Consider the following 13,167-nt stretch of genomic DNA (forward strand, 5'->3'; position numbering starts at 1 on the left):
GAGAGGTAGTGGAGGCCCCATCCCTGGGAACATTCAAGGCCAGGTTGGATGGGGCTCTGAGCCACCTGATCTAGTTAGCAGTGTCCCTGCTCACTGCAGGGGGGTTGGACTAGATGACCACTAGTGGTCCCTTCCAACCCTAAACATTCTATGATTCTATGATTTGTGTGCTGCAGAAACATGGACATTGCATTTCGCTAGCAAAACCAGGTACATTGAAAGTATTTTAAACATGCGTGGTATCAGTATCACAGACTTGCTATTTAAGAGAAGTCTGGTGTCAGTTAGTCCTACATGTAAGGATAAAAAAAATTAAACTATTTTTCTGTCCCAGGTACGCGCTCAGCCTCTAAAGACGATTTAGAGAGCACTTCACACTGCAGTAGTACTTCATCTTCCAGCACGGCATGTACCCCTCGGCTTGTGCCTGGACATCGTATGTGGGCAGACAAAAATGGGCGCCACGTTCTTGGCTTGATTGAGGATTACAACGCTCTGCGGAAACAGATTTCAGAAGGCCAACAGGTTTTAGCAGAAATGGAGATTTCTTTAAGAGAGGTCACTGGTACGAAACTGCAGGAGCCTGGAGTAAAGGTAAACAGTGAAAGCTGTTAGAGGGTGGTGAATTTACCTTGAGGTGCGAAATGTATAGGTTACAAAAGCAAAGAACTAGGTTAATGGTGCAGCAGGCACCATTAACTGAATAACTCTGCCAGGACACCTCAACCTTGACAGTCCAAGTCTCATCTACATTCAGGCACCTATTTGTGATGCTGGGTTAATGAGGCTACGGATAAATTAGTTAATTCTGGTCCTTTAATAAGCAATCTCACTTTTACTTGCAACTTGAAACGAGGTAGAACTACTTGCTTTTACTATGGAAATTGGTGATTGTTACACTGGAAACGATAAAAAAGACATATAAAAACCACAACAAAAAAACCCCAGTTGAAACTCTGAAGTGCTTCAGAAAGGGCTTAATCTAGGGGTATGTATCATAAGGGCATGGTATGTAACCTAAGGATAAAAATAATTAAGGTGATTTTCTTGTAATGAAGGCTTGGGATAAACCCAGGGAATATGAGACAGTTAAAAGAAATCTGATATACAGCTGTTAAAGTTCCCCACTTACTCATATTCAGCCCTTTAGTAACACCAGGTGCTAACTGTACATTCATGACTGATGTATGCTAATGAAGTTTGTTTCATATTAGGGAAGCTTTTTAATATATTTCCACTTTCTGGTATCAATTGAACACTTTAGCAATGTCAGTAGCTCGTCTAGAAACTTGAATGTCTCATTAATGATCAAATATTGTCTTCTAAGACATAGGGTATCATCCTTCCTGCATCGTGTGTGACACAGTGATATCAAGTCACGGTGCTCTTGCTGTAGTCTTAAACATAATAATTCTTAAACCAATAAAATATTTGCCTTGTACTGAATAACGTCAATCTTTTTCCTCTGGAATCAGGAGAACAACTAGTGTTCACTTATGCTAATGTTTTCTTGTTTAATATTGTTAATTTCTGGGTGCAGTTAATGGTAGCATATTTGGGGTGGATTGAGTAAAACAGATCTACCTACAAGCTTCAACAGAAGGGAAGGAACAGTCTGCACATGTCCGTGGCAGCTACTAAGGAGCTAAGAAACTTAAACCACTTGGATCAGGCATTTAAAACAAAGTGCCAGTGGTAAAAAGAGTGAAACACTGGAATGGGGGCTGCTCAGAGATACTATTCCTGGACGTGCTTTTAAGAAACGTTTACGTGAATGTTTGAAGAATTACCTGTAATCCTTTCCTGCCTTGGAGTGGGAAAGTAAACTGGGTGACTAATGAAGGTCCTTTTCACCCCTGTGATTTTATGATAATATGAATGTTGTAAAAAACACGCTCGCTGCTCTTCAAAAACCAGAAGGCCTTAACTGCACGGAGAAATTCACGCTACTTATTTTCCTAATTATAATTAGGAAAGCTATTGCAGATGCAGTCTTCAACAATTCTGCAATTCTTTTTGTGGTATCACATGTGTGCTCACACAGTAAAATGATGTCTGAATGACACTTAAGGCTCTCTGAAGTATCATATATTTTCAAATGACCTAGTTAAGATACTGATAATGACTGACAAAGTAATCTCTCTGTAAGTTTTTAACTTGTTTTGTTGGTGTAAAGATAAAAGCAGTAAGTTTCACAATTTGCAGTTTCCCATCAAGCTTTACATCACTGAAATTTCAAGCTACTTAGCAAATGGGATATTTTATGTGACAGGAGGATTCTGCTTAAATAACAATGCTAAATAAGTATTGAAATGATAAGCTGCATGGGGCAGGAACTGTGAATGCTTTTCTTTCATTATCCTTCCCCCTTCTGTATCACCATTGCTTTGGTAATTCATTTGCTCCCTTTGCATTCTTTCCCTCCTTTATTTCACATTTATGCAATTTCTTCAATTTGGTTTTCTCATCTGTCAGCAGAGGAAAACATTTTATGTGTGTCCTGATAGTTATTTTAGCATTAAATGGAACAGTTTAAAGGGGCTGCTAAGGAAGAAACATCTATATTGCTTAAATTGATGTCTGTAATCATTTGACTTTCAAATAACGTGACACGAAATGCAAATGGAGAAAGAAAAGAGTTGCCAACTATTACCATGTGGCATAGCAGATCTAGTAAATATAATCTATTATTAATCATGGTTATTGATTAGGACAAACTCCCTCCTTTCCTGAAGTTCTCAGATAATGCATAATTCAGCAGTCTTTGTAAACGAACAAGTTGGCTTTTGTGGCACACAATAGCTGTGTACATCATCTTAAATATGAAATCATACCAACTGGATTTAAACCATTAATTAAGATTACATTTTCATAATGTTTTAAGCATAAAATATAACATGTCTCTAATCCTATGATATAGGTACCAGACCAGGCATCACTGCATAGCTTTTCTGCAAATACTCACACAGTACAGCAGATTTTAGAAGAGGCTGCACGTTTACTGAAACTTCTCTGGAGAGTTTCCCTTCCATTGAAAGCTGTACCTGGGACTACGCATGGCGCTCAGGTACTATGATGTTTCATTTGGGGTTTTTTGGTGTTTGGTTTTTTGTTTTTTTAACCATTGTAATGCATCAAGCAAGAGGCACCAGTTAGGAACATGTCATTTGGGAAAATCTTGTGAAAAGTCATGAACCCAGGATGCTCCGTCTCTGGACACGTGGATTTAGCAAGCTCTCATCACTGAAGGCAAAGGCTGAATGTGTGCTGGCTTTCCATCCTGATCCTGTTTTATACCAGGGTGTTTAATTACAAAATACTTTATATTAAAGATGTAATCTGTAACCCTGTTCCATGATATTCAGGAAACCTAGGCAGGTGGCAAACATTCCATTTCAACAAGGAAAGGTTTGGACTCCCTGTTGTAGAACCAAATTCAATTTGGTTACGTACATAGTAGTAACAACAGAAATTTCAGCAACTTTGATGTAATCGGAGCTACATTTTCCTTTTAGGTTTTTGATGCCTAAGCTGTAAAATAGGATGCTTTTTTAAAAGTGTGACAAGTTTTATAACATTTTAACTAAAAAGGATTGCAGTATGCAAATGAATGGAAGTAAACTGAATGAGGAATGAATTATCTATACTGTCATAATACCACCATTCAGTAATGGAACTGTTTCAAACTCTGGCTTGAAAATAAATCTAAAGTGTTTTCACTGCGGTTTTTGTATGTGTTTCTTAAAGGAGGCAGGATATTGCTGGAAAACAAAACAACTTCAGGAAAGTAAACATTTTATATATAATTTTAATAACATTTTGGTTGTTGTTTTCTGGCATCCTTAAATGTGTAACATCACCCAAGCAGTAAGAATGAACTATGCTAAGATACTTGACTAATGTTTCAGCTCCCTATTTGGGATGTCTTGACAAGTGTATACTTCCATTTTCATCCTTATGTGTATATTCTATATAGACAGCTATATGAAAGTTTAAAAACAAAAATAGGTGCTGGTCTTAAGACTTTTCTCAGACTAGCAGGAAAATTAACTGCACTAAAAGCCAGCTAAGAATTGTAGTTGTCTCTTGGCAGATGTCATAGAATCTTATGTCACTGGGGATGTGAATGTGGAAGGACAGGCACTCACTGATGTTTCACTCCTTTAAGTTGTTCATACTCTAAGGGAGCTTGAGGGCTCCTGCACAAAGGTATTTAACAATTAACAAAGTACTTTTATATAATGCTTTAATGTAACATTTTCTTCTCTGTATTTAGCAATTAGCAATGTGCAAAGTATCTTTATATAATGTTTTAATATAATATTTTCTTCTCTCAATGTAGGATGAAGGAATGAAAGCAGAAATATTTAGGTTACGTAAGAAACTGTCCGAGCAAGAGAAGAAGTTGCACAGCACAGTGAAACGCTTGCACTCCACAAACCAGCTGAAGGAAAACATGGAGAAAGTCATCATCGACCAGTGTAAGTGTATGCTTTATTACTGGTTCCTTTTTTTATTTTTGTAGTCTGTAGCTACCTCTAAAGTTGGAGAAACAACACGGTGAATATAGGCACCCATTCTTTTGCAGTTGCTCTGTCTGGCGTTTCCTTGTGCGCACTCAGTTGTTAGTGACAAAATTCATGGGGTTCAGACTGTGCAGAACTGATGGAGCCTCATTCCTAGGGAAGGAAGTTGCCCAACTATGAAAGGCTGCATGGAATAGTATGAAAACAGTTCATGGTTTTACACAACCCATTGGTAATGTGTCAATCCATGCAGCTGCCATTAATTGCCACTAATTACTTGAGTTATTCCATTTCGGATGCTGCCATTCCTCAGGTTTTCAATCCTGCAACAGTTCCTGACAGAGGCCAAGTTACTGTTGCTGTAGACCATTCCAGCCAAAGTTTTTGACGTTGTCCTTCTCAAAATTGTAATTTTGCCTCAGTCTTGATAAATGTGGAATTAGGCTTTTAGATTTTCTGAGGTGCCTGTCTGTTGCATGTGTGGTGCTAGATAGCTGAATCCCGGGAAAAGCCAAAGCTTTTCAGCAAAAGAGATTTGTCAGCGCTCTATACCAGACAGAAGCGCAGAGCACAGAAGGCTCAGAACAAGGGAAACAAAAGCTTACTATGAGTCATATTTTAAAGAAAAATTAGGACATGCTGTGAAGTGATATTTTACCCTTAGCAGCCCTATCTAGAAAATTATGTGGAAATGTGAAAACAAGTGGGACACAGGCTATATCGTAGCTGTGTTAAGCCAGGTGGCTGTTTTAAGAGATCCATCTCTTCTGCTTTAGAGTTTAATCACTCATCAGAAGAGATCTGAATGGAGCTAACCTCCTTGACCTTCATGCTATGGCATTATGTTTATTGCAGGAGGAGGATTTAATTTTCTTCTTAAAAAAAAAATAAATCTATCTTTACCTTAAGAGGTGGGACTACATCACTCATTAGTCTATGCTGGAATGGCACCTGTATTATCAGTAATTCATCTAGGCTGTACAATGTTACACATCACACAAAGTTATGAAAATGGCCATAATACTGGAAGTTATTCAAGTCACTTAAATGCATTTTAGAGGAATAAATGTTATTTTGCTCCATAGCCTGTAGTTTTTATATCTAAGGTACATGTATCTTATGCCTGCAGATTATTTTTTTTAAGCATTTATGGGCTGGTTTTTGGTCACTTCTTTCAGAATTGGGGTATTAAATGAGGTACAAGTTACTTAAATCCAAAATTATGATTTGTTCAGGTTTTAATGTCACGTAGCTCAGTTTGGGGTTGTCATATAAGAATCAAAGCTATTCTATTCTGTCTGTCCAAATAATATCCCTGGGGTAGATTTACTGTGTTAGTTTGGTCACTTCCTAGTTCCAGTGACATCTCAGACATACTGGGTGATTTCAGTAGGGCTGGGCAGAGTGACATTTTATTCTTATGGCCAAAATGTTATCCCCACTCCACCCACCCATATATTCAAAAAGAAAACAGTACATCTACCCTGATTGTCCTCACTCCTTTTCAGGGCATTCAGCCTCATCTGAACTAGGTCCTAATAAAATGAAGCCTACATTTTCTGAAATTTCCTTAATGCAAAGTACTGCCTGGCTAGCAGCAGCTTCGCTATTAGTGTCACATCCTCTAAATTCTCTTCATGCACTGAATTTAATATTTTTGATTTAGAAAAAAATCTAGTTTGCCAGGTGAAATGAATTTACTAGCAGTGTTCTTTATGAGCAGAGAGCACTCTGCTACACAGAAAGACCTAGATACGATTTTCTGTAAGTTTCATTGATTATGGGAATTACGGATGTCAAGTTACCTTTGCCTTAAAGAGCAATTGCAGAAATGTTTCTAAATTGCATCTGTACACAAATTCCTGACCGAGGACACGACAGAACTGGTGGATCATATGAAGCCGCTGGGTTTGGTTAGGATGCTTACACTTGGTTTTATTATTTCTTCCTTTCTCTTTTTGCTAGTAAGACTGCAAAGGCATTGCAGTAGGTGACCTTGACTTCCTTCGTTCTCCAAACACCCCGTTAGCTGGCCGCTCCACTGAGGATATGCAAGGTCCCTCTGTTATTTAGTTGGGTATTCCTAAATATATTTAGTGGCAGAGACTGGAACATTCTTGTGGCTCAGTCTTCTGTGTACTTTCTCTGGCAAGAAAACTCACTGCTTATAAACCTCATCTGAACCTCCAAACATGTAACAATGCAGTGCCAAATTGCAGTAATCTGCCAAGGGTATAATTATCTCATGACAGCTATACCCTTGGAGTTGCTGGGTTCTTATTATTGTAATGAAAAATCTTTATTATGGCTAAATTGTTTATTTTTGAGACTGGAATATTAAATTGGTACTTGTGACTGGTATTTTTCAGCAGTTATGGAGCTGACACAGATTAGAGAATCACATATTTAACCTGACATTTCTAAATATCAGTTTTGTTTAGAAGCATCCCCTCCTCCATTCACAGGTCTCGCGCTGTCCCCGCAGAGGCAAGCTAGCTGGAAGAATAGAGCAAACTTGGAACCCTTCAGAGCAAGCCCCTGACACACGATTTCCCCCGAGCGCTTATAGGTTGCTTTGTCCTTGAACTGCTGGAGGAGCTGGCTGACATCTTCTGCCATCTGTCCTCTTCCCAGCCCATCACCCCCCATAACCGCTCCGCTGTGCCATTTTTCTCCCCCTCCTGCTAACCATAGCAGGCTACCTAAGAGATCAAACTGTGGTTAGCTCCTGCACCCTCTCCTCTTGACATTAACAGAAAGTCTTCCTTTGATGACGTAGGTCGAGGGAACGAGGTTCTGTGATGTTAAATGCCATGATGAGCTGTGCGTGTTTTTACAGGTAGTGTTTTTGGTGTGGTAGAAAAACTTTAAAAACACTTCCCTGGTGTTTCACTCTGAAAAGCAGATCATGTGCTGGATGGAACATGGGCCGGGGGGTTAGGAGATGGCATTCTAGTGGTGGCACTGATTTGGACCTGCCCTGTGGTCCTGAGTGACTCCTCCTGCTCTTGCCAAACTCTCTCTGCTTGTACAGCATTGCCCCTGAGTTTTGGTTGTTGCAGCTGTGGTTTGTACATCAGCCTGCGCTTCTGCCCGGGGCGCGGGAGGCAGTAACAGCTCTGGATTTTGGTAAAAAAGTTGAAGTGGTGTCAGGGAGGCTGTGTGTCGTTGCCTGGTCACTGCCCGTGGTGTAGATAGGAGTTTGTACATTATTTAATATTTGGTCTTAAGACAGAGACTATAGAAAAACTGTGCAGTATTCTTTTTAATCTTTTCTTTCTTTCCAGTGGTTTTAACTCATGATGTCTTGAAGAAGGCAAGAGGAAACCTGGAAGTGAGTAAAATTTTTGCTTGCATTTAAGTCCTTGGTATATACTCATTAGAAATAGGCATTGCTGTGTCAGTAGAATTTTGCAGAATTAGTCTGATTTGCTTTAGGTTTGCTACCTAATCAAGTCTGGGTGACAGCAGTTTAGTATGATAAATACTCTGCAATGTTTGATGTTTAAATTAGTTTTATGACTGACCACATAAACAGCTAAACCCTCTCCTTTCTGATGCTTCCTAGATTAATATTCATGTCTGTCATCATCTTCCAGTAGTTTATTTTCAGCAGATCACAGTCCAATAACCTGTCTACTGAATAAGTTCACAAAAGGCACCCTTATTTAAAGCTTGTATATGTGTTAATAACTGGTGGTGCTTTTTTATAAAATATAGACCCAACAGGCAAAGCTTTTGCAAACAGCTATTTGCTAATGCAGTGTATTAAATTAGTTTGAGCGTTTAAGTAATCACTGTTCAGATTTGATTTCTCCCAGAAGGTTCAGACTTTACTCCAGAAGGATGTAATACACTTCTTGACTTCTAAATCCCATCCTCTTCACTCCACGCCACTCTGCATGAGTGTACATTTCCCAACCCCTCTTACCTTTTCCTCCAACCTTTCCCTGCCTCTCTTCTCCCTTGCTCTCCCCAGCAGTTCCACCTCAAACACTTCCCTGGGCAGCTGCTGTACTGTTGTCTCAGCCCTACCTGAATTAGAAAGTGATGACATAAAAAAGTGTTTCTGCTTACAGAAGTCTTACACTTTAATTTGAAGATTTGCTGAACACAGAAGCTCCTGTTTGCAGATCCTTTTGCACCATTATGGCCCAGGGGGAGGGACAAATTGTGTGCATTTGAAGTACTGTGAAATAGTAATAATCACTGCTTTTCTAACCAGGTCCCACCAGCTGAGAATCAAAAATCACCCTCCTATACCAGCAAAAAAAGGATTCTCTGAAGGAGAAAGTTCCACTGATAAAAATGGTTGGTTGCTTCTTTATGCCTTACTATTTATTGATGTAAAAAAGTTTGTTCAGCTCTTTCAATGGAATCAGCCTTTGACCAAAAAAGAAAAAAAAAAAATCTTTTGGTAAATAACTTATTTAACATTTTCTGTAATGTAAAAGATGGTTTTTAATATTTATTATGGAAGCAAGGTACTGGCGGTATTGAAGAAAAATCCAGATTTTTTTAAAGTTGGCTCATTTGAAATTTTATATTTGTACTTGTCGTGTTATAAATCCATTTGTTGTTATAGTCAAACAGGTCCTGAAAGAATCGAGAATGTGATCCACCTTCCAAGCTGTTTCTCTACTGCTAAAAGAATGTAGGTTAAAAAAATAAAATCTGCCGGTTGTTGTTGTTTTGTAGAAATAGGAGAAATGTTCAGTGTTTTTAAACATACCTGGAAGATTCTTCTGGAAGCTGCCTGATGCTCAGCTTTCTTACTGCCCTATTAGAAACTTAGATTGGTGCTAGGTCTGAAAATATTACTTAGAATCAGACAATTAAAATGAAAAATAACCACAAATGCCTTTGTGTTACTTTGTTTGAAACCTCAGACTCTGAGCACTTACCGACCAGAGAAGCCGATTAGAGTGTTCGTTTCCCAAGTTCAACGAAAATGCCTGCAGTCCATAGGGGCAGGGTGTGTAAGGGAGGGCAGAAGCACTTGTCACGGCCAAGTGGGGCTGTTGGAAGCTGTTCAGGCTGTAACTGAAAGACATCTCGCTGCTGACAAAACGCCATCCCCTGTCCCCCCTCCCGGAGATCGGTACGGAGAGGACAGAAGGCCACCTGAGGGACACAGCCAAACAGTTTTGAAATCCATTTTCCTGCTAAAAACTCTGAAAAAATGTTTCTTAAATTTAAATAAATCTTTTACTATGGGTTTTTACCTCCCACGTTGATACATAGAGTAGCAATATTTTGGCAAGGCCAGAGAACACCAGCACAAACCACACCTACTTGCGTTCCCCCTGTGCTCCACTCATCCTCCCCACTGCCTTTCCCATTTTGCCTTGCAGCTCGAGCCGCCCGGGCACGCGGTTTCACAGCAGAGCTGGCTACCTGCAACCTGCTCCCAGTGGCCCAAAGTGAACTGGGAAAATAGGTTCGTTTAACCCTAACAAGACCATAATTTAAACTGATTGTTGGATACAAAAGCAGACTTTATGGTGCAATCATGGCTTCGTTGAACTAAATGAATTTCACACAGGGTGTGATTCCCCCCCCCCCAAGTCGATGATGTCCCCGTTACACAGATAACTTGCCCTCATCCTCCAAGAAGGTTAACACCAAGCCTGGGAAATCTTGACACAGAGTTGTGGTTACACTGGGTCCCTGGACAGTGTGCTCTAGAGAATAACCAACATGTAATAGGCTTTCGCAGAGGATGGATTGGTGCTCGTCGACACGCGGCTGGGGAGAGAGCTCGCTGTTACAGCCATTGCGCTGGCGAAGGGCTGGGGGCCTGGTCCTGCCTGGACTGTTGTACATGCACAACACACAGCAGCTAAGACAAGTCGGAATAACTCCCCTCATGTGTTCAAATTGGCTTCCCAAGAGTCTGAGACTCTTAGGCTACCTCTGAATGCCACAAAGATGCTCTAAATCACTTTGCTTCTAAAGTGTAGCTTGATATTAAATGGTTGGAGCTGTTGCAGCCTCCCTTCAGGCAGACCCGCACGCCTATGTTCTGGGTGGTTGCCAGTACAGTAGCTCGGTATCACACAGGTCCCAGATAATCTGGTCCTCATCCGTGGTTCGTGGGAAGGTCTGTCATGTTCCGTACTTGCCCACAACCATTGTGCCTCTGCGTTTTCATTAAACAACATAAAGCCCTGTACTTTCTGTGGTCCCTGGTGTGACCTGCTGGTTTTACAAGTTCCCAGCGATGGGCTTTCTCTGAAATATGAAAAGGGATTTAAGGGGTGGTCCCACAGCCTTCCTGGAGGTCTCATGCTCTGAGAAACCACTCAAGTCCATGGAGGGAACTGAAAGCTCAATACCGAAACAGCGTTGTCTTTAGCTGGCAGCAGGGGGAGGCAAACTCATTTGTCTGGCTGAGAGGAAAGATGCCAGAAAAATCGGAAAAGTTAAAAATAAACTTTGCAAACTGAAAAAGGGGGAGGCAAGGGAAGAGCTTGCAGTCAAACTTGTTCTTCAGTCTCTTCACACATTATTGTCCTCGCAGCTCACTAAAAACGTCAAGTTAATTTTACTAAGTAGCTAAATTATAGACACTCAGATGTAATCAGAAGCTGCTATACATTTCAACTTTCAAAATTAATCATCCTACGTTTTTGAGTTATAACACCTGAAGGAAACAGCTGTACATCTATATATAGTGCGCCCCTGTCTCTGGGTCTGCTCGCAGCCTTTTTCCCCCCCACACCATCTGTACTTAAAAACAAATAAATAAATAAGTTTTTCCCGTTCCTGAGATGATTTGCCACTTACTTCTTCACGGTCCCTGCTGTGCCCTCTCAGGGCTCTTCTCCCGACCCCTTTTTCCTTCCGCTCGGCTCCCATTGCTCCCGTTGCTGCATCCAGTTCATCCAGTTCGGAGCAGAGCAGGCACCGGCACCCGTGCTGGGCAGGTCAAGGGGACGTGGTTGCTGCTGCCGTTGCCATTTGGGTAGCTGGGGGGGTGAGGGGCGGGGGGGATATGTAGTGTATCATTACCTCTTTAAAAACAGATGATCCTGCGCGATCAAAGTATTTCATCTTAATGAGAAGTGCCTCTTAAACACACACAATTTACTGGGCCAGTTTAAAAATAATTTAAAAAAAAAAAAAAAACAGGAAAAAAGCTTACCAGCTGGAAGGCTGCAGAAGACAAAGCTTATGGAGTGTTAAACTTTGTCCCATTAAGCAAAATTAAATTTTCCTTTAAAAACAATTATGCGGGAGACAAACCAGCAGTGTAAGCAAGTGGAATTAAAGGAGGGGCTCATTTGCGCAGTGAGCTCCTGCCCGTACTGTCAGTCCATGAAGGTGATCCGAAACGTCACCGAGCGAGCAAGCGGGTACGGGGGGGACCCACGGGTCCGGCATCTTCACCTGCGACCTTGAACCCCCCGCTCCGCTCCTTCCCCCAGCCTGTGGCGGCAGGCAGGCTGGGCACTCGGGTAGGATGCTGAGGGCCAGGGGAGAGTAGGATAAAAAATATAGAAAATAAAAGAAAGAAAAAGCTTTTTCCTGCTCTTTAGGCCCCCCACGACGTGCAGCTACAGGGGAGCACCAAATAAAGGCAATGTTTTGCGCCATTGGGGCAGAGCAGCGCGTTAGAGACACACACCGGTCCCCGGTGGTGCTGGCCAGCCCCGGGCCACCCCACAGCTGAAGAACAACGTTATAATTACCTCTGCCAAAGAGAACAAATAGACATAATATTCAAAAATCACAGGTGGTTGGTTGTATTAAAAATAAATCAATGCTAACGCATTCAAGCATGTAGAACCAAAAGTGCAGCGGATCCGCGTGGTATTTTAATCTCGACAGAAGCTGCCCTGTTCCATTTTTGCCGGGAGCCAGCGAGGCTTTGGGGGATGCCAGCGGCCAGAGCGGGGAGGGATGGGTCCTTGTCAGGCTCCTGGGAGGGGGCCAGGGCTCTTTTGTGGGGATGGGGCAGAGCGCTCACCCCCAGCTGCGTCCTGAAAAGCCGAGCGGAAAGGAACGCGCCTGCTTTACATTTTGGGGTTATTTTAAACACTCCTGAACTAGACAGAAAACAAATCCTGTCATCGCTTCCAAATTCAACAGAAATGACAACATGGAAAGAAAAAATATAAAAAGAAAGCAGCAACGCTCTTAGGAATTCTGTTGACACCAAAATCCCGACTTAGAAGCAGCCAAAGCCTGACCCCCGGTGACCCATGGAGAGAAGCTGCGTGAAGCCCTGTCCACCCAGAGCTTCTCCAACCGGGGCAGGCGTGGGCTGGGGGTTAAAGCGTGAACCGGGGAGCAGACGCACGGCTTTGCTGTGAGCAAGATCTCCTGCGAGGTCACACTCCTGCTCCAGCACAAACGAGCCCACGCTGCCACGCGTATTCAAGCCCTTTGGGGCACCCCAGGTGCTGTGCACCGTGATGGGCACCTCTGGGCACGGGTTCTGCTGCTGGCAGAGCCCAAAGGGCCTCTGGACATCGCAGGCGCTCGCAGCCGAGCACAGCCCTGGCCCGGGCAGCGTTGCACCGGGGGTGCCGTGCTCTGGCCGAGCCTCGCAGGCTGATGAACCCCAACAGTGACCTTGGGGTGTCAGCAGTGCATGCTGCAAAGCCTGGCACGCCAGTCGCCTTTCCATGTCTGC

At 42.2% G+C, this 13,167-nt stretch overlaps 1 protein-coding gene across 10 annotated transcripts in view; it reads left to right on the forward strand.

Moving 5' to 3' along the window:
- CDK5RAP2 (CDK5 regulatory subunit associated protein 2) overlaps positions 1–9,322 on the forward strand; it is an 82,943-nt gene extending 73,621 nt beyond the window's left edge. For 8 of the 10 annotated variants that reach the window (XM_035890033.1, XM_035890043.1, XM_035890046.1 and 5 more), the window contains 5 exons: positions 335–594; positions 2,921–3,067; positions 4,343–4,481; positions 7,814–7,860; positions 8,752–8,936. In XM_035890033.1, coding sequence (XP_035745926.1) covers positions 335–594; positions 2,921–3,067; positions 4,343–4,481; positions 7,814–7,860; positions 8,752–8,811 — 653 coding nt within the window. In that variant the 3' untranslated portion in view covers positions 8,812–8,936. Of the gene's footprint in view, positions 1–176; positions 211–334; positions 595–2,920; positions 3,068–4,342; positions 4,482–7,813; positions 7,861–8,751; positions 8,937–9,111 lie in introns of those variants that run through there. The other 2 variants (XM_035890029.1, XM_035890079.1) reach the window with 2 other exon arrangements.
- The last annotated feature ends 3,845 nt before the right edge of the window (positions 9,323–13,167 follow it).

The sequence above is a fragment of the Egretta garzetta genome, unplaced genomic scaffold (genome assembly GCF_000687185.1).
Source record: "Egretta garzetta isolate BGI_Z169 unplaced genomic scaffold, ASM68718v1 scaffold190, whole genome shotgun sequence".
Classification (NCBI taxonomy): Eukaryota; Metazoa; Chordata; class Aves; order Pelecaniformes; family Ardeidae; genus Egretta; species Egretta garzetta.